Source organism: Crassostrea angulata, chromosome 5 (genome assembly GCF_025612915.1).
Source record: "Crassostrea angulata isolate pt1a10 chromosome 5, ASM2561291v2, whole genome shotgun sequence".
Lineage (NCBI taxonomy): Eukaryota > Metazoa > Mollusca > Bivalvia > Ostreida > Ostreidae > Magallana > Magallana angulata.
Window position 1 is genome coordinate 61,302,273 of NC_069115.1, and position 25,491 is coordinate 61,327,763.

The window sequence follows — 25,491 nt, forward strand, 5'->3', positions numbered from 1 at the left end:
CATCGACGATAATGTCATGTGTGTCGCCACACCTCTTTACTTTCTACTTCGACCAGATTGTTGGATTTGATGAATGAGAACCCTGACCGATTCTACAAGATCGTCGAGGGCAGGCTGTATGATGAAGCACGACGAGCGGCCTCAGCATTCTTAGGCGCCAAAGCAGAGAATCTGGTCTTTGTTCCAAATGCAACCACAGGCAAGACATACATGTATATTATACAAAAACGTGTTCAAGTCTATGTATTTTACTTTCCGTTTTGGGAATCAGGGAGAAAATGTCTAAGATTTATAATAACTATAGAGAAATAGATTCTTAAGCAATTTGAAGATAGTTTATGTAATATCTGCAGGTAATGCGAGACTTATACGATAACCACTGTGTCTATAAGCATTGATTTTTACTTTAATTAAGACATAAATTTAAGCAATTCCAACTTTTACCCGCGGATTTCAGTAAGAATATTATAAACCAAACGTCAATATAGTGAAGCCTCAATGTATCATAGGAAGAAACGAATAAATCAAAAGTGTTTGTTATGGTATAAACTAAGAAAGGAAAATTATTTATAAAAGTTTTCAATTTTTAGATATATTAGTTAATACATTAAAGAATTTTGGATCACTTGGCTTATTGGATTTTTGCTTGTATTTTAAGGTGTCAACACAGTTCTGAGGTCTCTACCCTGGGACGATGGTGACGAGATTCTAGGGACAAACTTCACATTTACCTCCAATGTTAATGCTTGCCGCAGTGTCGCAGATTCCATAAATGGTAGAAAAATTGAGAATTTATTCATTATGTAATTATAAGAAATTATTTCGTCTCACGCATGTGCTGTTATAGACATATTTTATTTACTTTCCTAATTGTTTTATAGGAAAGTTTCACCAATTTCAAATACGCTTTCCAATAAAAGATTCGTCAGAAATCGTCAAAAGCATGACGTCATACCTCGATAATTTCCAGAAAATTCGATTGGTTGTGCTGGGTATGTTTTCCAGAACCTTTATATAGATATCTATAAAATGGACCCATATACTTAGAGTTTAGCTAATTTTATTAAATGATCTGTAGATCACATCAGCAGTCCAACTACAGTTGTTTTCCCCGTGAAGGAGATGATTGCCGAATGCAGGAAAAGACACGTTCTAACATTGGTTGATGGTGCGCACGCAATAGGACAAGTTGAAGTTAATTTAGAGGACCTTCGACCAGATTTTTATACCGGAAATTTTCATAAATGGTTATACACACCACGAGGATGTGCCATACTATGGGTAGCAGAGGAACACCAGAAATGGTGTGCCCCATTACTAATTTCACTGCAGTACAAGAAAGGTTATCAAAAGGAGTTCAAAATTCAAGGAACACGTGACAATATACCGTATTTAGTGGTACCGGAAGTGCTCAAGTTCTTTGAAGATATAGGAGGATTGGTATAAAATTTTTATGAAATAAACTTTAAAAATGAATCTTAAGACGCGAAAAATAATGTATGTTAAACTTCAGTTAGACAATACTAGTAGAATAATTATAGAATATGCTTAAGAAATACTTTTGAGATTACAATAAAATGAAAAAGAAATTCAGAACAGACACACACACACACACAAACAAAAAATCTGAAACGAAATATTTATTTCTTAACATGCTTCCGTTATCTTAAAAACACTGAATATAATTTCAGCTGTTTTTGATAAATATTTCAATTAAAAGATTCAAAATTTTTATTATAAGGAAAAAATTCACTGTTATGCGGACACTCTTCTAGACAGTGCCTGTCAAATGCTGTGGAATCGTCTGGGAGCCAGACCAGTAGAGGTTCCTGAATCCATGAAGGCTCCCAACATGAGATTGATTCATCTTCCTCGATTCAAAGGATACACAATTAACTTTGTACGTAAAAAGTCCTTATCACTATTTATATGATAAAAGACACAATCTCAATATTTGTTTGTGTATCTTTTGATTATTAATGAAAATTAATGAAAAAATATCGTACGTATCTAAGTTTAATTAACACAACCGTTTATATGGTTGTATAGATGTTTTCAGAGAGAGAGAGAGAGAGTTAGAGAGAGAGAGAGAGAGAGAGAGAGAGAGAGAGAGAGAGAGATGGGCTTAATTTCTAATAGCTTAGCTGAAAGAGATGAAGTTTTTTAAAAACAATTTTACCGGATTTGTAAGTCAGGTTTGGTAATCTTTGTTTCTTCTATATTTTAGGAGGGAGCGAGAAAACTGAATTTAGATATCATGGAGAAACACAAAGTAGTTTGTTTAATTTGTGCTGTTCAGGGCCAGTTTTTTCTCAGACTATCGGCGAACGTTTACAACGAGTTATCGGACTTTGTCAAATTAGTTGACGCCTTAAGCCAGATCAACTGGAAGGACTCGATTCATACAAACCCAGTATCTCACAAATGTAAACTGTAAACCTTTGATGATAAGAAGTTAAAGTTTTACGTAAAAAAAACCTCAGACGGTGTCGCATACATTTATAAAGTTAATTTGAAATATCTGTGAATTGTTCTAGCATTGTGCAAACGAGGAATTGAAACAGAAATATTGTAGATAATACTTATAGTAATCTTGTATTAATCAAAGTCACCTAACACAAATGTAAAGAAGATGGGTGGATAAGGCGTGTAAAATGCCCATACACGGTCGAACAAGTTACTGAAAAATTAAAATGTCAATAAATCTGATATTTAAAAAAAACATCATTTAAAACAATACATATTTAACATATCATTGATTTTTAACCAATAAATATGTTCAATACTTGGAATATGTTGACTCAGACAGGCGTCAACGTATCAAAACCTGCAAATAGTGTCATATTTTGGAACTTCAAGGCATCTTCTTTTATAGAGTGGGTCTGTGCTCCATATTTTTCTCATCGTCTAATTTAGGTCTATTGGAAAACAAACCGATTTCAATCAATAAAAACGTGGAGAGATGACCCACTATACATTAAAAATATCATTTTGTATCCAAACAATTAACGATTTGAAAAGATAATACAAGTCCGTAAATTCGTGGCCAAAGTCACACATAGTATTTAAACAGCCTACTTTGTTGTGCCTGAAATGGATTAGTGGTTAGAGTACCTGACATAAGCTAACCTTAAATATCTAGAGTTTTTATGTTATGGGTTCGATGCCAGCAACATTTCAGAGAATATTTTTTTTCTTATCTTTTGATAAATATATTAAAAACTGAATACAGTTAGAAATTGTGCTTTTGCAAACTTGTATTATAATAAATTTGAATATATTAATTGGGAAAAAATAAATTCAAAATTATATTTCACGACTAAACCGAATGGGCATTTGCGCCATCTTATTCCCCCATCTTCTTGAATTTTTTAATATACATTGGTACATGTAAGTGGAAGATCATTGCATAACTAGAGGCTTTGTAAACTTGTTGTGCCAAATTAATAACGATGATTACAAACACTAAAAACACAATACAGACAATGTAATCAATTTGTGGATCTTGTTTATGTGTTGTTTTAAACAAAACTAATGGAATTATCGATGAATTTTGAATCAAGAAAAAAAAGGAAGGAAACAAAATATGGATAGGTATTTCCTGATATTTTCAGAATATATTTTAAACATGTATGTTCTGAGTTCAAAATACATTAAATAACCTGGTAAACATGGAGTACCTATAGCAATATTGTGGTTGCAAAAGAAAATTAGTTTGATCAATATTCGTTTTGCGTATGACAATAAAACTAAGCACTTAAACAATTAAACTATATCACAAATACATGTACGCCTTTTCCCACTCCTTCGCACTTAAATCTAGCAATAACGCTTGAAGTGACTTTAGTACTTTCCAAGCAAACTTGAGAATGAAACATGTATATTAGAGGCATTAAGACTACCGCGTTACAGAGCATTTGCACGGCTCTTTATTTCCAATTCTAACTTATAGAAAACACCGGTGATTCATACGCATGCGTCGACAGCGTACGAAATTGCTCCTAAAATTAAAGAGAGAAATATCTTCTTTTCCATTTCTTAGAGCAATAAATTCTCACAGATAATATAATGGTTGATATTTAGTTTTCACCATCCCATATATCTACAAGTAATTCGATATGACAAGAAAACACTGAATTAGGATCCCCCATGTTTCAAGGAAGATAATATGCTGTCCTTCCGGATGGAAACAACATCCAACGATCGACTCGATCTTTTAAATTCTATTGAATCAATCCAAGCTGCTTTTAAATATAACAAAAATATATCAAAATAGAAAATTGTACAGCGTGGAGTTTACCGAATTTAAATGTACATGCAAGCTGCCTTTGAAAGAAAAATGGCAACATTCACCAACCAAATAACAATAAACAAAACATGTGGATATTTTGTATTTTGTTTATTGTAATTATTGTGATTATTGTATATTTTCGTAAAAGTTGTAACACACATCTTTTAATAAAAATTCACAAAAGCATGCAAAATAAAAACTTAAGTCAGGCACATTAAGTGTACGTATGTCATATAATCATTTAAGACTTTGTTTGCAGAATCTATTTATTTATTTGTTTGAAGTTCATAGTTCTATTTTCTCATCAATCTCATCTCATATACTTTGTCATTAGAACATTGTGATATTTTACATTCAAACTACACAGTTATTTCCCTTCGAGTAGAATATGGTGCAGTGGGCTAAATCAAAGGCTTGTAATAAAAGCAGGCTGGGTGGTCCACAAATTACAAATAACCAATCATATCTGTCTTAAATGTTTGATTATGATCTATTTGGCCATGAACTTTGTTTTAGTAAAGAAATACAAATGAAAATGTTTAAGCTTTAGATTTAGATTTCGAACATTTTCATACATTTTTATACAAAGCTCTTTGTTTAAAGGCGGTAAATTTAGTCAGAAAATGGTCACGACCAACCAGCTCTATTGAAGTAGATAAATGGAACAATAGAAATTGTCACAGTCACTTATATTACTTAAAATTGCTTTCATGTTCTGTACCCGGGGGTTCAATCTTTTAGAATGTCAGTCGTTAAACTATCAATAAGTTTTTCCCCCGCCTTCAGCACTCTTTATTATGAATAAGCAGTAGAGATGGAAGTGTATGTGACTCGTTCCGTGTGTTTGTGAAATCATAAAATCCAGTATTCACTACTGTATATTTTGTTAAATTGAGTAAAATATACTCGTTTTATAACTTTCTATCAAACATATGTACAAGCACATGTAGATAATTTGGAATAAGCATGCGTAAAAACACAAAAGAAAGTAAATTAAATACAGTTATGCACAAAGCATGTAACGAAAAAAACCTTAACATTAAATCACTAATTAAAATTTAGTATCCGTTTAGATGTAACGTAATTGCAATCTTTAATTTAGTCTGAAGTAAAGTATCTTCGTCTCTACCCTTTTATCGTTATCACTATTCAATCATTCTGATTAGCCGATCCCAGAAATCATCATAAGCGCACGATTCCATTGGATACTCAATATAGCGGTCTTTCCGAATCAGGTCCATGATTTTACTTGGAAGATCACCATTATACACCTCTGGTAACAGTATAAGAATGACATAATCAAGAGATCCACGATCTTGAATGCCTTCTACTTTCGCCATGTTTAGTTCATAGTCACGCCATTTAGAGGCCAAATACTTCTTGGACACAATGCAAATGGCCCGTTTGCTTTCTTGTAGACTGCTCATAATGCTGTCAACCTTTGGAATGCCAGGCAAATAATCCCGGTCTCTTATTAGGAGTCTTATGTTTTTGCTTACTTCGAGCCGAGGTATAACTTCTTTGAGAACAAACATCAATTCGCGTCCACTGTAGGAAAGAAAGGCATCATACTCATAATGCATGCTGGTTGGCAAATGTTTATTGAATGGAATAACAAATCCAAACCTTTGTCTAGATTTGTAAATCAAATAACGTATTTTCCATTTGTTTTTCACAAGCATTACGCCTATGATAAAACTGGAAAATACTGCAAGAGTTACTGCACAACCAATGTACAGACCTAAATACGACGCACAATGTTTTCTTAAGATGGTTAAAGAAGATCCTAGGCTTTTGAAATCAAAAGACGTATCCTTTGTAGTACAAGTAAAGTTTTCAAAGCTTATTAAGTGTTTTCTGTGTTCTTGTAACCAACGTAAAAATTCTTGGTTGTCACAGGTGCAAGCTAACCCATTTCCAATCAAATTGATGGTCAGATTAGAGCGTTCGAATGCCTTTTCAAACTGTTTGCGGGCACTGACACCTAGTGTTGTAAATTTGTTGTCGGACAGATCTATCGATCTTAGATCAGACATTTCACTCACATCCACTAACCAATCGGACAACCTGTTGTTACTGACGTTCACATACATCAATTTCCTTGAGTTTTTAAACAATAGCTTTGGCAGCGAGAAAATGTTATTGAACGACATATCTATTACTTCTAGACTAATAAGTGTTTCAAATATTTCGCCACGTTGCTCTGAAATAAAATTGTTATCGAACCTATTGTTTGATATATTCAAGTATTTCACATGACGTCCGTTATTTACTGGAATATGGGAAAACATATTGTTTGAAACATCACATATAGTAACGGTGTTGTTTATGAATCGTATTTGACCACTGCTTGACATAATAAAATTATCCTGTAGATAAATATGCCGAAGACTCGGCGCTAAAATAGAAAAGCTTGGATTTTTTATTAGAAGTCTGCTCGATTGGTAATACAATGTTTCTAGTTTTGGGGGTAAAGGTATACTCAAATTTATACCTTTAAAAAATACTTTGGTATCGAAATTATCAAACAGATTCTCAGTTTCTTTATTAACCTTTTCTTTGCAATTATCTAGTACCGAGGAAGGATACTTTGCTTGTGGGTGCAGTTGATAACTCATATTCATAACTCTGACGTTTGACATTGTGTGCATTTCGATAAGATATTCCCCAACAGTCAGTTTATTTGCTGCTATAGAAAATACAGTGATAGTTTTTGGTAAGTGATAAATCACTCCGTTTTCAAATAGTTCCAATCTATTGCTTGCTAGAAATAATTCTGTTAGATTGGTTGTTCGAATGTTTTCTAATTGATTTTTGGAAATAGCAGTGCCAACGCCGGTCGCACAGTTGATTCCATTCAAGTTTAATGATAAAATCTTTGTTTTGTTTAGGTTAAATGTAATATTAGGCAAAGATGCAAATCCTAATTCTCTGTTGTATGAAATATTAAGGTATTGTAGATTATCCAGCTCTCCAAAGACTCCTTTGTCAACGTCGCGTAAGTTGCAATATGATAAATCCAGGTATGTCAACTTTGGTAAAAATCCAAAGGACTTACCTTTCAATTGCTTAATGTTATTCCACGAAATGTCAAGATGTTTCATATCAGTAGGGAAAGGTTTCACTGGTGGAATGGAACAGATTTTGTTGTGACTTAAGTCTAAATAAGTGACACTGTCGTTAAACCTTGGTATACAGGTCAAATTTCTTCCAGAGCAGTCGACCTTCACTTCGTTATCGAAATATGTCCATGTGCAATTTGTTTTAGAGCAGTTGACCTCCACTTTGTTATCGAAATGTGCACATGTGCAAACTACACTCACAGAACAAAGACTTCCTATCAAAGTTATCAAAATGAGCAGACCTGTCATTGTATCAACAATTTAATATAAAACTTTCGAAAGAAAAGAAGAATGAATGATGATTCCCTTTGAAACTATCGAATGCAAGGCCCCTTATTACATCATCTTTTATTAGTGAGATGTAGAAAACATCTTTATCCACACTTAGAGGTTCCGTGTACCAGTGTACCAGGAAGTACTTATCATAATAAAACAAATATGCAGTAACAGCTCTTACAGTACTTATCTTTTTTATTCTTATGAGACAAACTATATTGTCGAATCGTAACACACACGAACAGCCGACTCCATGGTAACAGTATTTAAGAAACCCAAAATAAGAGAATATGTACTAGATCTTTGTGTTTTAAAATGTCAGTTCGTACAAATAGAAGTCAATTCACATTACACTATGCATCTCTTCATTTTCTTTATAATATAAAAGAAGAAGAAAAAACTCCAAATCTGGGCTATTTCTAATAGTTTATTTTTTCATATTTGGTCTTTTTTTCATATATATTTATTTTTTCATTTTTAGAGCTTGTTGTATAGAGAAATGTGTGGTTTAGCAAGGTTGTAGACACTTTGTGGTAAAATTTATAAAATGAAAATTAAGATTTATTATAAAATAAAACTCAAGTAGGTATAGTAAGAGTTTCACTGATACCTTAAAAATTCATTTGATAAATGATTTATTTCAGCTATTATTTTATTTTTGCGTTTTTTGTATTGTTAAATTCCAATCGTAATAATTCATCACATCCAAATAAAGTTAAAAATACGGTGAAATCATATAAGTAAGGACAGTAATTTGTTTTATTTCGAATCATATTCTTCCTCTATATAATTTGCATGAAATTAATACAAAAGTATTGAACATGACGTGTTGATTCTATTTACAAAATTAAAAAGTAAACTTTTAATTATATGTTGTGTGTTGATACATTGTATATGTGTTGTATATAATCAGAATCCATAAAATACTGATTGTGTAAAACTGCTGTAAAATGTTACTTTTGATTGATTATACATATTTTATAAAACCGAAACCTTCTAAAACAGCCTGCCCAGACGTTTGGAGTTGTAAAACAAATTGGAAAAATGCGATCAGAATCAGTGTTTCGTTGTTTAGGAATTATTATGATTTATCAATTACAAATGAATCATTTAATATGCATATGTCTACTTTATTCAATCACTCTGGGTATTTTGAATAATATAAAATTTTCACGATTACAAATTGTAGACTAGTATATTTTTTTTCTCGCACATGAAATAAAAGCTGTAGTGACATTTTGTATCGTTCCATTTTTCATTGCCATTATTAAATATTACAGCACAGTGTTCAATTGAGTTGTGATTGTTTGGTTCACCACTGAACCAAGGGAGATAGGCTGCGGTTTTTCCGGATGAGAACCACATCCATTGTCCTTCTTTTCCTAAATCAACGGCATCAATCCATGTTGCTATGGTAATAACAAAAGAAATAAAATAAAATAATTTTATTTTAATTTTTTTTCTTCTGTAATAAAGTTTGATCTTTATAATATACAGAGATATAATCTTAACACTCATAAAAAAAATCTTTATGTTTAAAATTAAGTTGTTATCTTATGCGAAGGTTTACCCATTTTAATATCAGGATATTGTTTCTTTAACCATTGGTTTTCAAGTTCATCCTCAATTTGAACAAGCGTGCTATCATGTTTTCGACAATTCATCTGTGAGGAAAATGTACTCTCAGAATATCAACCAAAACATAAAATAAATAACTTTATCGAATATAATCAAACACTTCTTTATCATTTATAAATTGATCTGTCACTACCTGGGCTTGAAACCAGTTCACCTTTTCCGAAAACACTTGATAACAACTCCCCTTTCTCGATTTCCACCCTTTTGGACAAACTTTAGGTACTGGAACTGATGAATTCAAAATGCATGATAAATTAGCAAGAAAATTATACATTTTATAAAATAACAGAATTCTACAATTAAATGCAGTATTAAATTTAGGTTTGACTTTTTGTTTGTATCTTAAATTGTGCTGCTGCAACATAAAATGACCACATCAGGATATTAATTTATTATGAAAATATGACGTTTTTATCAACATAATTATCTTGTTCTATTTAATTATCCTTTAGAGGCCTTTCAAATCCTAATGGGAAAATGATATTTTAGAAGTATTCTCTTAAAAATTCATTCAAACAGTTCAGAAATACTTGTACAGAAAAATAATTGTCCCAAAATATATGATTTATGTAAGAGCTGTATATATATGAAATACCATTATTTTAATCACCCTACCATGTTTTGCCATGGATGTCCGTGTTAAGCACCTCTCATTCGAACATCTTGTTTCAAAAGTGGTCAAGAAGACACTTTCCTACAAAATTATATACAATTACAACAAATGAATATTTCTTCATTTTTAAATTTATCGGAAACACGTATACGAACAGTAAATGAAATTTACGATTTGCTGCAAAGCCAATGCTTAAATAGAGCGTCAAAGTGATCCAGTTTGTTAACATACTCCCTTCTTGACCGAACTTCAAAAAAGATGTGGTGGTAATAGTTAGAATAAACCCAATCCCATATTATATATACAGGATATTGTTTTACTTGCACATATTGCTGATTGCTAAATTGCGTGATAAATTCGACGAATCATGCAAATGATAGAATCAGTTACAAACTGTCCTGGCTACAACCTGACACAAAATTTATCAGATGGAAAAAAGGCAAAATATTTACCCACCATTCTGAAAAAATTCAACGGTTAATATAACCAGAATATGCACTTAAACGGTGAATGTTATCATTTTTTTGTTTATTTAAAAACACATACATATAATACTGATAGAAACAGGGCTTTTGCGTCTGCAGACTGAACAAATCATTCCTGCAATGATGATACCCTTTCTACATCTATTTTAATATCTCCATGTATTCATGTAAAGTGTGCAAATGTGCTTAAACATTCGTATTACCAATCAATTGGTTAAACGTTTATAATTTTGACATCCAATTCTTCTATATGAATAAGTTATCACTGGAATCATGTTTGATCTCTACATTAGTCCGGGCAGATTAATTAGGCAAATTTAAATTTAAAAAAATGTTAAATAAAGATTGTATATGGATACATTCGTTTTGCCTAAACATGTCATGTTCGATAAAAATCAAATACCAATTAGTTGAAAGTTGAATAACTCTAGGATCAATAAACGTCCAATTCAATCTGTAACATCAAAGTTCAGTTAAAAAAAAGAGATGATAAGAAAATAAAGATCACCAAAAAAAGAAAACTAAACAAATGTTATAGTAAGTATCTTCTATTTAAACAATGTGAAGAAATGTATTTATAAAATAAGTTCAAAATAATCATAATCGATAAGTCAAGCAACAGTTATTCTTCAATCATCTTGATTAATCGATCCCAGAAATCATCATAAGCGCAGGATTCCATCGGATACTCAATGTAGCGGTCTTTCCGAATCAGATCAATGATTTTATGCGGAATTTCATCGTTATAAACTTCAGGTAACAGTATAAGAATGACATAATCAAGAGATCCACGATCTTTGATGCCTTCTACTTTAGCCATGTTTAGTTCATAGTCACGCCACTTAGACTCCAAATACTTTTTGGACACTATGCAAACTGTCCGTTTGCTTTCCTGTAGACTGCTCATAATGGTGTCAACTTTAGGAATACCCGGTATGTAGTCCCGGTCTCTGATCAGGAGTCTTAAATTTTTGTCAACCTCGATCCTAGGTAAGACTTCTTTGAGAACAAACATCAATTCACGCCCACAATAGGAAATGAAGGCGTCATATTGATAATGCATTGTGGTTGGCAAATGCTTTTTGAATGGAGCTACAAACCCAAATCTTTGCCTGAATTTGTAAATAAGATACCGTATTTTCCATTTGTTTCGAACAAGTAGTACACTTATTAAAAAAGTTAGGAATGTCGCTAATGTGACTGCACAAGCAATGTACCAGCCTAAGTATGACGCGCATTGCTTTTTCAGGATGGCTAAGGAAGATCTTAGATTTTTGAAATCAAAATAAGTACGTTTTGTAGAACAAGTGTAGTTTTCAAAGTTTAGAAAATGTTTTTTGTGCTTTTGTATCCAAATCAAGAATTCTTGATTTTCACACGTACAAGTTATCCCATTTCTAAACAAATTGATAGACAAATTAGAGTTCTGAAACGCCTTTTCAAAATGGTTGCGGTCTCCTTCACTTAAAGTTGTAAATTTGTTTTCAGACAAATCTAATGATATTAGATTTGGCATTTCAGTCAGATCTACCATCCAGTTTGATAGTCTGTTGTTGCTAGCATTTATGTACCTCAACTTGTGTGAGTTCTTAAGTAGCATCGTTGGGAGAGAGAAAATGTTATTGAAAGACATATCTATTACCTCCAAACTAGTATAAGTTGCAAATATTGTACCATCTGTGTCTGTCATAAAACTTTTATCGAACCTGTTGTTTGAAATATTCAAGTACTTCATGTGACGGCCATCATTCACTGGATTATGGGAAAATATATTGTTTGAAATATCACATGTAATTATGGTATTGTTTGGGAATATTATTCGACCACTATTAGACATGATAAAATTATTTTGTAAATATACATGCCGTAGATTCGGTGCTATAAGGGAAAAACTTGGATTTTTAATTATATATCTGCCAGATTGCAAATACAAAGTCTCTAAATTTGGAGGCAGAGGCATACTCCAATTTGGTCCGCTTAGTACCGCTTGAGTATTGAAACCTTTAAAACGAGTTTTCCTTTCTTTTTCAACTTTCTCTTCGCAATTCTCTAGAACTGAGTAGGGATAGTTTACCTGTGGGTGATATTGATAACTCATATCGATTACTCTGACGTTTGACATTGTGTGCATTTCAATAAGGTATTCACCAGCAGTCACCTTATTCCCTGCTATTGAAAAAAACATTAAAGTTTTCGGTAAGTTATAAATTACACCACGTTCAAAAAGTTCAAGCCTGTTATTAGCAAGTGACAGTTTTCTCAAATGAGTTGTTCGAATCCCATCCAAATGATGTTTCCTGATATATGTACCAATTCCTGTCGCACAATTGATTCCATCAATGATTAAAGACAACATTTTTGTTTTGTTTAGGTGAAACGTTATATTAGGCAAAGAGGCAAATCCTAGTTCTCTGTTATATGAAAGATTAAGATGCTGCAGATTTATCAGCTCTCCAAAGACTGCTCTGTCAACGTCCTGTAGATTACAGTAAGACAAATCTAGAAACTTCAGCTTTGATAAAAATTCAAATGTCCTACCTTTTATTTGTTTTATATTATTCCAAGAAATATCAAGATGTTTCAAATTATTAGGCAATGATTTCACGGGAATGGATGAGAATCTGTTGTGACTTAAGTCTAGATAGGTGACACTGTCATTAAACCTTGGTATTGATGTCAAACCTCTTCCAGAACAGTTTACCACCACTTCATTATCAAAATATGTCCATGTGCAATCGGTATATAATGCAAACACAGAATATAAACTTTCCGCCGCGAGAATCCAAATGACGAAGCTTCTCATTTTATTCAGTTTTTGTAATTTCGAAATGACACAGTTTAACAAAACGACAAACAATGACTATTCCTTTATTTTTTAATCGAATGCACTGCTTTTCATAAGGCCATCGTTTTAGCATTATAAAAAATAACAGAATATGTTGTAGCTCTACCGTGGAAATCACCAACATATCCACGTTAGCAGTATAATGTGTATTTCTCGTATGAACCCAAGAAGTACTTGGAAGAATTAAGTGTAAAACAGAATTTTGTATAAGGATTTCATTTTGACAAGGGGCATTAAGTAGCTAAACTAAACCACCAAAAAGGAAAGGAGTATTAACACCAACTTTAACAAAACATGTTTTTTGAAAAGTTGTTGACTAAACATACTGTCGCTTTAATATTTATCATAAAGCTACTTTTACTCAATTAATCTTTATAATCTTGAGGAAACGTAGAAGTTATTTAGTCTTTAACAATAACTGCTCAATGATTTTTATAATGTTCGATTGTTTTTTTTTTTACATGAATCGCATAGGTTCCTCCCTTTTATTTTAAAAACAATTTACTGAAACAAAAGAGGTCATGTACAAATACTCTTTATTTTTGCACAAACAATTTCGTATACCTCAAAAATATAAAATACATCATAACAATAAGCAATCCCATCATTCTATTCTAAAATATTAACCATGGATTAAATTTATTAACTACAACAGCATCTTATTCCAATAAGCAATATAGGTGTCATAACAGTATTTCACTAAGGTTCAATACATGGCTGAGGAAAATTAATTCCCAAATTTCCCTTTGAATTTGGGGCGTTCACGCGACATGAGCTGATTTGCTGATGAAAACAATGTGTAAGAGGTCTAACTATGCCAGTTTTGTAATAATGCGAGGTCTTTTGAATTTTTGATGCGTGTTGTTTCCGGAAGGAGGGGGGTGAAAAGGCCCGGGCTTGATTTTCAACTAACTTCGAGGTAAACAAAGTCTTACGCCTTGCTGGATGCACGTGTATATTTTGCTAGAAAATTGTAAATGAACGTTGTTTAAAAAGATGTCAAAAGGATTTTATCCAGAAGTTCGTTTTCAATTTTTAATCTGTTATAAAGTTGTGCAATTTTGGTATATAATACGAGGGTCAATAAAAAAATACGAAGACAATGTGGCTGTCTATCATATATTTTTCATGAAAGTCATACTTAACAGATTAATCTGTGCACCAACACTTAAGTTATTGATATGCGAAGTTTTAGTCCATTTGATGAAATGGTATTTTTGTTTCCCCTTTTTAAAAACAACATGTTTTGTCACCACGGCGCACGGTAAAGTTCAAAACATGACGTCAAGATTACACATGCTTAGTTTACAGATATACCCCATCTTTATATCACGCTTAGTCTCTTGTGCCTTTCTCCTTACAATTTAAAATTGCACTGAACCACTTAACATCTTATTTGCACACATTTGTTCGAGAATCATAAGTTAGTTCTTCAAAGTTTTCATTTTCTAACCGTGTATCTCTTAGTTTACAATAAGGATAACCTTGAATGTCGGTTGACGTTACATATTTTTTTTTTACCAAATATTTAAAGATATATATTCTACTCTCTTTCAGACTGTTTTATATTCAAAATACAATTACCACCACCCCCACAAAAATATTATTACAATTAAACACAAACTTGCAAATAATTGTTGACTTATTATTTGAACCATTGAGCATTTTCACAGCTTGTATCTGCTTTTTCCCGAGTTAAATCCATTTTGTGTGTATTTCTCGTTGTGCCGTGACGTCTGGCGACGTCGATGTTTTTAGTCAATTCTAAAGAGGACTATCTGTATATAGTTACTAATAATTGTTCGACAAAACAATATATCCCGTCATTATTTGGAACATAGAATACCAAGACAAAGCTTGATTTGAGGTTTCAATATTATTTGGTTTTAAGCCCAATTTATAGAGATATTACTTTCAACATTATATGATGTATTGTTGACAAAACACAAATATTGACCGTGCGCCGTGACCTAATTTTTGTAGAATTAGATTCTAAATAATTCTTAGATAAAAAGGCATTTATTAACTTTTTTTCTTGCAAATTGTTTAAAACTATTGCTAAATTATGTCTACCGAATTTAGTAATGATATGACGTTAAGTAACATAGCTATGACAACAGTCTTCGTATTTTTTGATTGACCCTCGTATAAATAGTAAAATTTAAAACTGTAGTGCAACCTGCAATCGATCTAAGCTAGATTTTTTGAAATCCATAACCCAGTTTTCTATTCCTAAACATTCTATTATAGAATAAAAGAAATACGAATAATTAATAAAACCAACAATAATCAGACAATCCTACTAAATTCAGAGCCATAACTCATGAATTTACGTATTTAAAAAAACATAATTTTTTTTTGGTTTGAATCGAATTTTAAGAAACCAGTAAAACACAAATTACTTACCCAATCTAAATAACTCCAGATTGATTGAAAAAAGAAAATTAACCAAAAACAAAAACACCCCCTCCCCAAAAAAAAATAAATAAAAAAATTACGCTTATAATCCTGCGTGATATCATTATTCATGTAATGATTATAATCTATTTACAATGCATTGCAATCTTCAGCTATAAAACAAACGATTTTCGTAAGATTTGAATTTTTAAAATATAGAAAATACATCATTGATATCGATAAAAGATCAGTGCCATTTTTCCCTATCAAATATCGATCTATCATCAAGTTTGTAACATACAGCACTGTCAGCATATGTCAATAATATATGAAACATTTAATGTTTTCATCAAAATAATTATAGTAACCATAGTTTAATTTGACAAAGGCATAAACCCAATACACCTTGAAAGTGTTGTTATACAGAAGAGCAAAACAACAATAGAAATTTTTTGTGATTTTAAGTGTTTTGTGAAACATTAATTTCTACAAAATGTGTGTCTATGTGGCCACGCAGAGACCAAACAATAACAATAAAAAAGAACAAAAACAGTTTGACACAAAGAGATACTGAAATATTTCCCCAATTTTTTTGATAATTGTGACGTATACTTGCAATAATGTTTTAAAGTTTATGAAAACCGTGATGAAATTTATATTGCTTTAATTTTTAAAACGTATGAAAATTATATAGCAACTTTGGAAGGATACGGAAATTGGCATTATAGAAATTAAGGTATCAAAGGAGAGAGATCTCCTAGTGATAATACTGTTAACGTAATACAAATGATTAAAAAAATATATAACATAAATTAAGTGTTAAGATCAATTCTATGTAAGAATCAATAATTTATAAAAAGGTCTGGCCACGCATAGTCACCAATTTTCCTTATATTTCATACATGGACACACCTAGGTGTAAAACGCAAAAAACCACTTAAAGTTGGTTGCTGGGGGTAACCGTTGCCATAGTAACCGAGGCTAAAGATGGGAAAATAGCAAAACTTACCTACTTTGAAGCCATATTAGAAGGTTTTGCCCACTAATGTAAACTATCAAAGACATAAAACAGCCTTTGTCCTATTTTCAATTATTTAATTATATAAGAAAATTGATGGAGAAACCAATACTTTTAAAATGTAACCATGGAAACCCTTACAAATTTTTGAAATCAGTTTTCTGCGATTTTTTAATAAGCCCAAATGGGAAACTGTTAAATTTTTACATCCATAGCAATGTCCATGCAATATATATTTTATCATGAAAATTGACATCCGTTGCTATGGCAACAAGGCCAAAAATTAAGAAAAACTGAGAAATTGAAGATTAATTTGATACGCTTTCTTTCCTGATTTTAGAATTTATTTGCAATTGTTTTAGTTGGAACTTGTAAAAATATATCTAAATTTTTATTATACACGACAAAAACCATTGTTATGCAACAGAGAAGTGCTGTTGCTATGGAAAATTAAGTTGCGTAAAAAATCACACAGAAATTCTTACTTTTTGAAAAGTCCATAGCAACGGCAGTTATTTTTAGAAAATTTCAGATTTTTTTCAAGCGTCATTAAAGTTAAGGACATACTTCATTTTTTCTCACCATTTGATTTTATATATTTATTCATTATAATTAAATAATATCCATTTAAAGATGCCTAAAAATATTATAACTTTCCTTATTTTTAAGCTTGTTACCATAGCAACGGTTCTCAATTTTCATATTTAAAATTTTCATTGCACAATCATAATAGTGTTTAACAAAAAATCCAATATTTTCACTTTTTATTCAAAATAGATGAAGAAAACAGATTTTAAAATTTCTGTTTAGTAACCATGGAAACGCTATAAAAATATGCGTTTCTCCATTAATTTTTTTCTTTCTTTTGAAAAATGACAACTATTTTTAATAATATATTCTACCCTGGAAACCCCAAGTTCTGCACATTACTCACAATATGTTCTCAAATAAGCATTAAAATGCCATTTTTACATCTTTACCCCCGGTTACCATGGCAACGGGACCACATAGCAACAAACAAATGGTGTTAAGATTTTTTACTCACCAAAGTCTATCAAATTGTCAAGTATGAAGAAAATCCGTGACTATGCGTGGCCACCGAATTTTGATTCTTACATAGAATTGATCTTAAACTGTTAAACTAATACAAATACTTGAAAATACAACATCAATCTAATTGTAAAATAGCAAACCATATCTACATTTATTCTGACCATTGGCAAGTACTTTTCTGGCTCACTAAAAGCATTTAACAACCTTTTAGTTATAACCAATATAAAGATACTGTGAATACAATTCCCTTTTTTTTCAATATGGTTTATATTTATCATCAAACATTTATTTCAGTCTAACATTTTATTAAAAGCTGGTGCCAAAAAAAATACATGCTTATATCAAGTTAAATTTTTTTTAGATATTTTAAATGCTTTCAGATATTTATTATTGTGAATAGTTATATCAAAACTCTAAAATAAAAGAATAAAAGTAAAATAAAATACGCATAAAAAATAGACACTCATTTACCTTCATTGCACCATAAGATGTGTGAATCTTCATTTCAAACGATTGAAAAAAATTCTATTATGTGTATTTAATAATTTAACACATCTTCAGAATTGATCATATGTGTTTTTAAAGATAGAATTTAAAAATAATTTCTATCGTCAGCAAATGAAGGGAAAAAATTAACTAGTACAAACACAAAACGACTGACATGTATAGACATAAGAAAAAACCCAGTAGCTTTTAGTGATTCGGATAGAAATAAGAAAAACTACGCTTAAGAATTTTCCTAATAGTAAATAATAAAATTATCTACCACCCTTGAATAACAGACTGTCAATTTATTGATCAAGCATCCCCATAAGCCTCTCCCAAAAGTCATCATACGCACAAGATTCCATAGGATATTCAATAAAGCGGTCTTTTTTGATAAGGTCCATGATTTTATGCGGAATTCCATCGTTATAAACTTCGGGTAACATTATAAGAATGACGTAATCAAGAGATCAACGATCTTCAATGGCTTCTACTTTCGCCATGTTTAGTTCATAGTCACGCCACTTAGACTCCAAATACTTCTTCGACACTATACAAATGGTCCGCTTGCTTTCCTGAAGACCATTCAATATGCTGTCGACTTTCGGAATGCCTGGCAGATAATCTCGGTCTCTGACAATGAGTTTTCGGCTTTTATTGACCTCGAGCCGAGGTATGACTTCCTTTAAAACAAACATTAATTCTTGTCCACTGTATGAAAGGAAGGCGTAATATTCGTAATGCATACCACTTGGTAAATATCTATTAAAGGGAGTTACAATTCCGAATTTTTGCTTGGATTTGTAAATAAAGTATCGTATTTTCCATTTATTTTTAACAAGTGCTAAACTGATTATAAACGTAATGAATATTGCCAAAGTTACTGAACAACCTATGTACCAACCCAAATATGATGCGCATTGCTTTTGCAGGATGTTTAAAAAAGATTCAAAAGTTTTGAACTTGAATAAAGTATTTGGCGAAGAACAAGTGTAGTTATCAATATTTATAAAATGGGATTTATATTTTAGAATCCACATCAAAAACTTTTGGTTTTCGCACGTACATGCCAATCCATTTCTTGACAAATCCGAAGCTAAATTGCGTTGGAAAAGCTTCTCTAATTGAGCACTTGGAATAATTGTTGCAAATTTGTTATCAGACAGATTCAATAACGTAAGATTTGACATGTGTTTTACATCGACAAACCACTCTGATAAACGGTTATTGCTTGCATTCAGATATTTCAGTTTGTTTTGGTTCTTTAGCAGCAGCTTTGGAAGCGACAAGATTTTGTTAAAGGACATGTCTAACACTTCAAGATTTGTATATGTTTTAAAGATTTCACCATTTGCGTCTCTTTCTATATCTTGGCTTAAATCATTATGAGATATGTTCATGTGTCTAACACTTTTCCCATCAAATGAACGAAATAAATGGCTACAAAAATTGTTTGAAATATCTATGGTTTCCACTTGATTGTCTTTTGCTTGTATTTTGCCTTTCAAAGAAATAATAAAGTTGTTTTGAAGGTAAACATGTCGAAGGTTTGGAGCAATAATTAAAAATCGGGGATCAACGATATAAAGTCGACTAGATTGTGCATACAAGGTTTCCAAATTTGGAGGAAATGGCATACTCCAGTTAAAATGGTGCGACATGGTTTTCTGATGGTTAACAATTCCTTTCATGTTTTTATCCACCTTTTCTCTACATTGGTCTACGACAGAATTGGGATAAACAGGTGGGTGTAATTGGTAACTCATGTTTAGGATTTTCAATCCAGACATTGATTGATACTCCAATAGATATACACCTGCTGTTAATTTATTTAAGAAAGAAGTTGCACACTTTTTGGCAAATTATATATCACCCCTGGCTCAAAAAGTTCAAGTCTGTTATAAGCAAGAAACAGTTCAGACAAATTTGCTGTTTCAATGTATTTTAAATGAGATCTTTTTATCATTGTACCTACACCAGATGCACAGTTAATTCCATTAAAATTCAAGGACAAAATATTTGTTTTGTTTAGATTAAACGTTATATTGGGCATAGATGCGAATCCTAGTTCTCTGTTGTATGAAATGTTAAGATACCGTAGATTGACCAGCTCTCCAAACACTCCTTGGTCGACATCACGTATGTTGCAGTAGGACAAGTCTATATATTCCAGCTTTGGTAAAAATCCAAAGGACGCCGTCTTTAAATGCTTGATACTATTCCACGAAATGTCAAAATGCTTTAATCTTTTTGGTAATGAATTGCCGGTGATTACACCGATTTCGTTGTGACTCAAGTCTAAGTAAGTGACAGTGTCGTTGAATTTTGGAATAGATTTTAAACCTCGTTCAGAACAATTTACTTTTACCTCGTTGTCCTTGTATGTCCATTTGCAATTTTCTGAAAAAGCAAGGGAAGAGATTCCATATCCGAACGGGATAATCCAAAAAAGAAGAACGCCAAATTGTTCATTTTTTAAATGTTCAAGAATATTAACTTCGTGCGTAGCTACTTCACTAGGATTTCAAGTGACGCTATTTATCCTATCTTACACATTATAAATTGTATAAATAAGTTGGCCTCGTGATAGTGATATTAAAAAAAGGAAGTTAAGATTACTTCTAAAATTAATAAAGAATAAGTCATTTTTTTTCAAGATTCCAGATAAGACTGTTGCCTCTCCTACTCACGCTTATCTTATTTGTTTTTAAATACACGACCTATAAATCTTTAAGATTGCAATACTTAAGTGAGACTTATACAATAAGTAAGATGAAATGTCACACAATTTTTAAATTAAAATGCATGTGTTGAAATCCTACATCGTGTGATTTGATATATGTTGTTTAAATAGATCGGAAAATTGTGTAAGTAAGAAAGGCCCATCAACTTTGATCATTAATAATGTTATGTTACAGATATTAAAATCTTTCGTGTGCAATGTTATTTCATAATATTAAACCCTTTTTTGTATTTTAGGGCAAGCTACATTTGTAAGAGAAAATTATGTAAATTAAATGTAAGTTAAAGACAAAGATGATGTGTTCTGAAGGTTAGGATGAAGAAGTAAACTGAAAGAAGGCCAGTTGATTTTGTTTGAACATATTTCATTGTATAATCATATACAAACCTTTCAAAGTCACGTTCTAACAACCTTCTAGGTTTTTACAAAATCAGTTACCTTGTTCACACTTTGGAAGAGGGGATTTGGCAGGCATATTCTTCCGTGATTTCAGATTTCCCAGGAAAGTTTGAGATCGCAGTTCAAATCGTTTGATTTATTTTGCCAGCTTTTGTGCATAACGAAATAAATCGTAAGATATTATTGCATAATAATCTTTATTTAAACATAAAAAAACCCAATTTAGGACTGTGTCAATAACGAATTTTGCAAGAAATACTTTATTACAAGCAGCTAGATTAAGTTTTGTTATATAAGACTAACTAGTAATATGAAATGTTTTCTCGCCCAAAATAACCCTGCATTATTTAATCTCAAATCTTACTGACTCAAACATTGATTTACACAGAAATAGATAGGCAAATATTTTAGAGGCGCAGCCAGAAAAACTGTTTTTGGAAAATGCCCGTAGAACAGTTTACACTCTACACAATGTCATGACCTGTTATCACCCCCCCCCCTTACACCAACACCTGTACAGACCTTGTTGACAATATGAAAATGTATTTGGAAAGCAGAAAAGTGACATAAGCATACCTTGAGAAACATTTGTAGGCCTTCTTAGTATTATTGTTTTAATAAATCCAAAAGAACTTTACGTAATTTATAAAACCCTACGTATATGATTCTACGAATATACGTTTAATTATAGTTATAAGCATATTATAAATATAATTTCGTTGGATGGAAAAATATTTTTTCTTGGTTATGTTTACAATTTAGTGTTTCAGGCACGTAGCATCGTTTTTAAAAGTCGGGGGTGTCTTTTTGAGAATGAGGTAAACAATTTAAAAATTGTCAGTTTAAAGATAAGAACTGATCATTTAAATTTGAACGACCTCTAGACTGTCATCTGATGTATCGCCCCCGCCCGCCTCAGAAAAAGATCGTCCCGGGTGGTCTATGATTTCCCACCCTGTAAACCATTTGGTCAGAAATCTATTTAGATTTAACTACCATGAGTTGTCGATGTTTTACCAGCCACAGTACAGGACTATGTATGAACTCAAGAAGAACGTCTGGACCATGAAAAGTTCATTACAGAAATATGTCTTCGGACTACCTGACTAACCAAATATTAGTATTCTTTGAACTAAAGCCGTTTGCCCCAAAACATACACACAATTGTTGGATATATACAACGAGCTGCATATCATATAGTACTTTGCAGGTACAGTATAACATGTATTATAATACAAAAACTATGGAAACATGACATATTCAATGTATATTCAATGTACATGATAAGAGGTTTAGCGCACTTAGTTTACGATTTCGCCTCCAATATAGCGCTTTTGCATACATCTGGTGTTTTTAATATTATACAATATTTAGTTAAAATACATTCCAAAAAACCTCGCAATCTACACAATTACCATGCCCTCTTTGACCTGTCTGAAAATAAACAAAATAGTTAAATAAGAAAACGATTAATATATCAAGTAATCAACAGAAAATTTCAGGGATTGATTTTGAAAAGTTGAAGATATTTAAAATCAAATTAATCTGTTCAGTGTTGACAAATTAACAAATAAATATATTAAACTTTCGACTTGCTTAATGGAAAACCTACTCATTACTTTGCAACAAGCTTTACTCTAGTTGTTTTTTCTACTTGCACTTCTCAAAATAAAAATGTACATTGTGTTTTATTTAAGCTTAATCTTTAAGCAATGTGAATAGTCTTTAGCTATAGCTGCTGGGTTGTCGCTCTGTGGAAAATGTTTACCGACATACAGACACGTGCCATAAGTTTGACTGTCATCTGCATTTTCTACAGTATTTTGATGACAGTTTTCAAAATGGCAGAAAAAAGAAAAGCATTAAGCCCCGACGTTTAAAACATCATCCTTACCTAAAGCTTCATACATCTTCTGCTTCCGTGACGTAAAAACTCACGATTGATTGTGAACGACAAAATAAAAGCTAATTATAATTTAAATTCGGAATTGGTTGCAAATAAATTTTCAATATGTTAGCTGGCAAAAGTTTATTAGTATTATAAGTATTTAATATTGTTTGAAACATGTATATGCTTTAGATATGTGTAAAACACATGTATAATGCATATGTTGCACACGTGTATAATATGTGTTAAACATATAGAATACACATGTAAAGTTAAACATATATTTTTCAAATGTGAACATTTTGTTTGTGTATTATTTGAGATATTTATTAGATGGACGAAGCAAAGGCGCTACTGATTGGTCATCAAATTTCTTTGATACCTGCATCAATAAAATTATAGACGGATTTACTTACGATTTTATAAAGAATATTAACAAACATTGTTATATATTTACATTTTCAACTGTCTTTGTCTGTGATAACATTACAAATCAATTTTGAACCCTAAAACCGAATAACATCAAAAAATATGAGTGACACAAAATGGGCGTGTCTTATAGCAAAACCGAAAAACGGTATTGGCTGCACGGCGCGCGTAGTAATACATTGCATGTGCTAAATAAAAAAAGTAGTGGTTTTGAAATGTTTTCTTTTCGCACACAAAATGAATGAAAATTAAAATGAGCATGTAAAGGTTACCATTTAAAATAAAATTTATAGAAAAATATCTTAATATGCAATTTAAATATTTTATATAAACGGCTCGTCTGCTGATGAATAGATTTCTTATAATGATCGGCTGCTGATCACTTCATTTTTTATTTCGATCGAATGCAGCCACCATGAACGACGATATATCAGATGCGGTAAAATATGGCGATTTTGAAGTATTTAGTGGGGATAATTATGAAGCCCTCCTGCCAGAAGTAAAATTAGAAGGTTTTGATTCTGATTTTGACAATTTTCTATCCGAAATGGTCGTTTCGGACTTCGATATAACATTAACCCAACAGGCATTTGCCGATTTGAAAAAATCCGATGATCCCGGGTTGCCAGCCCCAGAAAGCCAACAAGTACTCGTTTTGCCAAGCTTTCCGACGACGAAATTAAAGGATTTCAGGAACTCACGCAATCAAAGGCTACAAAACAAAGCACCAAATGGGGTTTAAAGATTCTTACAGGTACGCTTCTTTTTTTTAAAAAAGTAAATATTAGTAAGCAGCAATTAAACGCAAACAAAAACAGCCCATATTATGCAGTTACAGTTTTTTCTCAAATAACTGTCAAAACATGGATATCATTGTGCGTTTTCTATTACAGATTGGCATATTGAAACGTTTGGAGTCCCTCTAGATCTGGCTGAGATTTGCGAGGAGGATCTGGCCAAAAAACTCAGTCGCTTTTACTGTGAAGCAAAACCCAAAAACCCGAAAAAGGAGCATACCTCCGAATATCATAAAAATACCATGAAAGCAATCAGAGCCGCCATAAACAGGCATTTATCCGACATCGGTCGAAATATAGACATTGTAAACGATAAAGCATTCAAAACTGCAAATAAAAGTTTGACCGGTCTCATGAAGCATAGAATGGTCACTGGAACTTCTCGCCCTACAACTCATAAGGAGATCATTCACAAATCAGATTTACAGAAAATTTCTGCTTACCTGGAGAGTGCATATTCTTCTCCAGTCAATCTGCGACTTGCAATGTGGTACATCATCGCGATACATTTTGTGTCTCGTGGTCTTGAATTCCATCATCAGCTTCGGGTAGATTCCTTCGATTTCAAAGTTGACGAAGAAGGCTCCATATATGCTTGTTTGAAGCATGAAACAAAACAAAAAAAAACTATCAAGGTGGCATTCACAAACTTGAAGCACTGAACGACAAAAGAATGTATGAAACTGGAAACGAAACTTGTCCTGTGAAGATGTTGAAGTTCTTCTTGTCTAAAACGGACCCAAATGCGTCTCATCTTTTCAATAAATGCGTTAAAGATGCCATTTCTTACCCGAAAGATTGCAACATATGGTACACAGCCGATCCCATGAAAAAGCGATCATATGTTAATTTCCTTCCGGATATTTGCAAGGCCACCGGGTGCAAACGTTACACAGCTCACTGTCTAAGAGCGACAGCAATTCAGGCCATGAACGACGCTGGATTTGAAGCAAGACACATCATGTACTTCTCCGGGCATCGCAACGAAGCTTCCATACGTAGCTATAATCG

The 25,491-nt window shown here is 32.1% G+C and overlaps 4 protein-coding genes and 1 pseudogene across 5 annotated transcripts; 1 reads left to right on the plus strand and 4 right to left on the minus strand.

Annotated features, from left to right (window-relative positions):
* Positions 1–12: 12 nt before the first annotated feature.
* LOC128185540 (uncharacterized) lies at positions 13–3,499 on the plus strand (the record flags this gene model as incomplete). The annotated part of the gene is made up of 6 exons (XM_052855116.1): positions 13–199; positions 659–775; positions 882–992; positions 1,079–1,440; positions 1,742–1,900; positions 2,228–3,499. Coding segments are annotated over 6 exons (1,146 nt in total), but the record flags the coding sequence as incomplete, so codon positions are not given.
* Positions 3,500–4,409: 910 nt separating this feature from the next.
* On the minus strand, positions 4,410–7,989 carry LOC128182782 (toll-like receptor 4). The gene has a single exon (XM_052851531.1). It carries the CDS (start codon positions 7,660–7,662, stop codon positions 5,437–5,439), a length of 2,226 nt encoding a protein of 741 aa, XP_052707491.1. The 5' UTR covers positions 7,663–7,989; the 3' UTR covers positions 4,410–5,436.
* A 713-nt stretch (positions 7,990–8,702) lies between these two features.
* On the minus strand, positions 8,703–10,369 carry LOC128182784 (C-type lectin mannose-binding isoform-like). Of its 2 annotated transcripts, none has more exons than XM_052851535.1 (4): positions 9,943–10,369; positions 9,482–9,555; positions 9,260–9,353; positions 8,703–9,098 (listed from the first exon to the last, which is right to left on the minus strand). In XM_052851535.1, exons 1-4 carry the CDS (start codon positions 9,953–9,955, stop codon positions 8,866–8,868), a joined length of 414 nt encoding a protein of 137 aa, XP_052707495.1. In that variant the 5' UTR covers positions 9,956–10,369; the 3' UTR covers positions 8,703–8,865. The 2 variants fall into 2 exon arrangements, with proteins under 2 accessions (XP_052707495.1, XP_052707494.1); XM_052851534.1 differs by having other exon boundaries at positions 9,461–9,555; positions 9,943–10,355.
* Positions 10,370–10,645: 276 nt separating this feature from the next.
* Positions 10,646–13,379, minus strand: LOC128182783 (toll-like receptor 4). The gene has a single exon (XM_052851532.1). It carries the CDS (start codon positions 13,226–13,228, stop codon positions 11,048–11,050), a length of 2,181 nt encoding a protein of 726 aa, XP_052707492.1. The 5' UTR covers positions 13,229–13,379; the 3' UTR covers positions 10,646–11,047.
* A 6,349-nt stretch (positions 13,380–19,728) lies between these two features.
* LOC128185541 (toll-like receptor 4) lies at positions 19,729–23,276 on the minus strand (annotated as a pseudogene).
* Between the last annotated feature and the right edge of the window lie 2,215 nt (positions 23,277–25,491).

Excerpts from the sequence above, each read along its gene's own strand:
- LOC128182783 (XM_052851532.1), bottom strand. The coding sequence starts at position 13,228 with ATGAGAAGCTTCGTCATTTGGATTCTCGCGGCGGAAAGTTTATATTCT.
- LOC128182782 (XM_052851531.1), bottom strand. The coding sequence starts at position 7,662 with ATGACAGGTCTGCTCATTTTGATAACTTTGATAGGAAGTCTTTGTTCT.
- LOC128182784 (XM_052851534.1), bottom strand. Across the intron at positions 9,354-9,460 it reads TGAACTGGTTTCAAGCCCAG|ATGAATTGTCGAAAACATGA; the intron begins GTAGTGACAGAT and ends TTTTCCTCACAG. Across the intron at positions 9,099-9,259 it reads ATATCCTGATATTAAAATGG|CAACATGGATTGATGCCGTT; the intron begins GTAAACCTTCGC and ends TTATTACCATAG.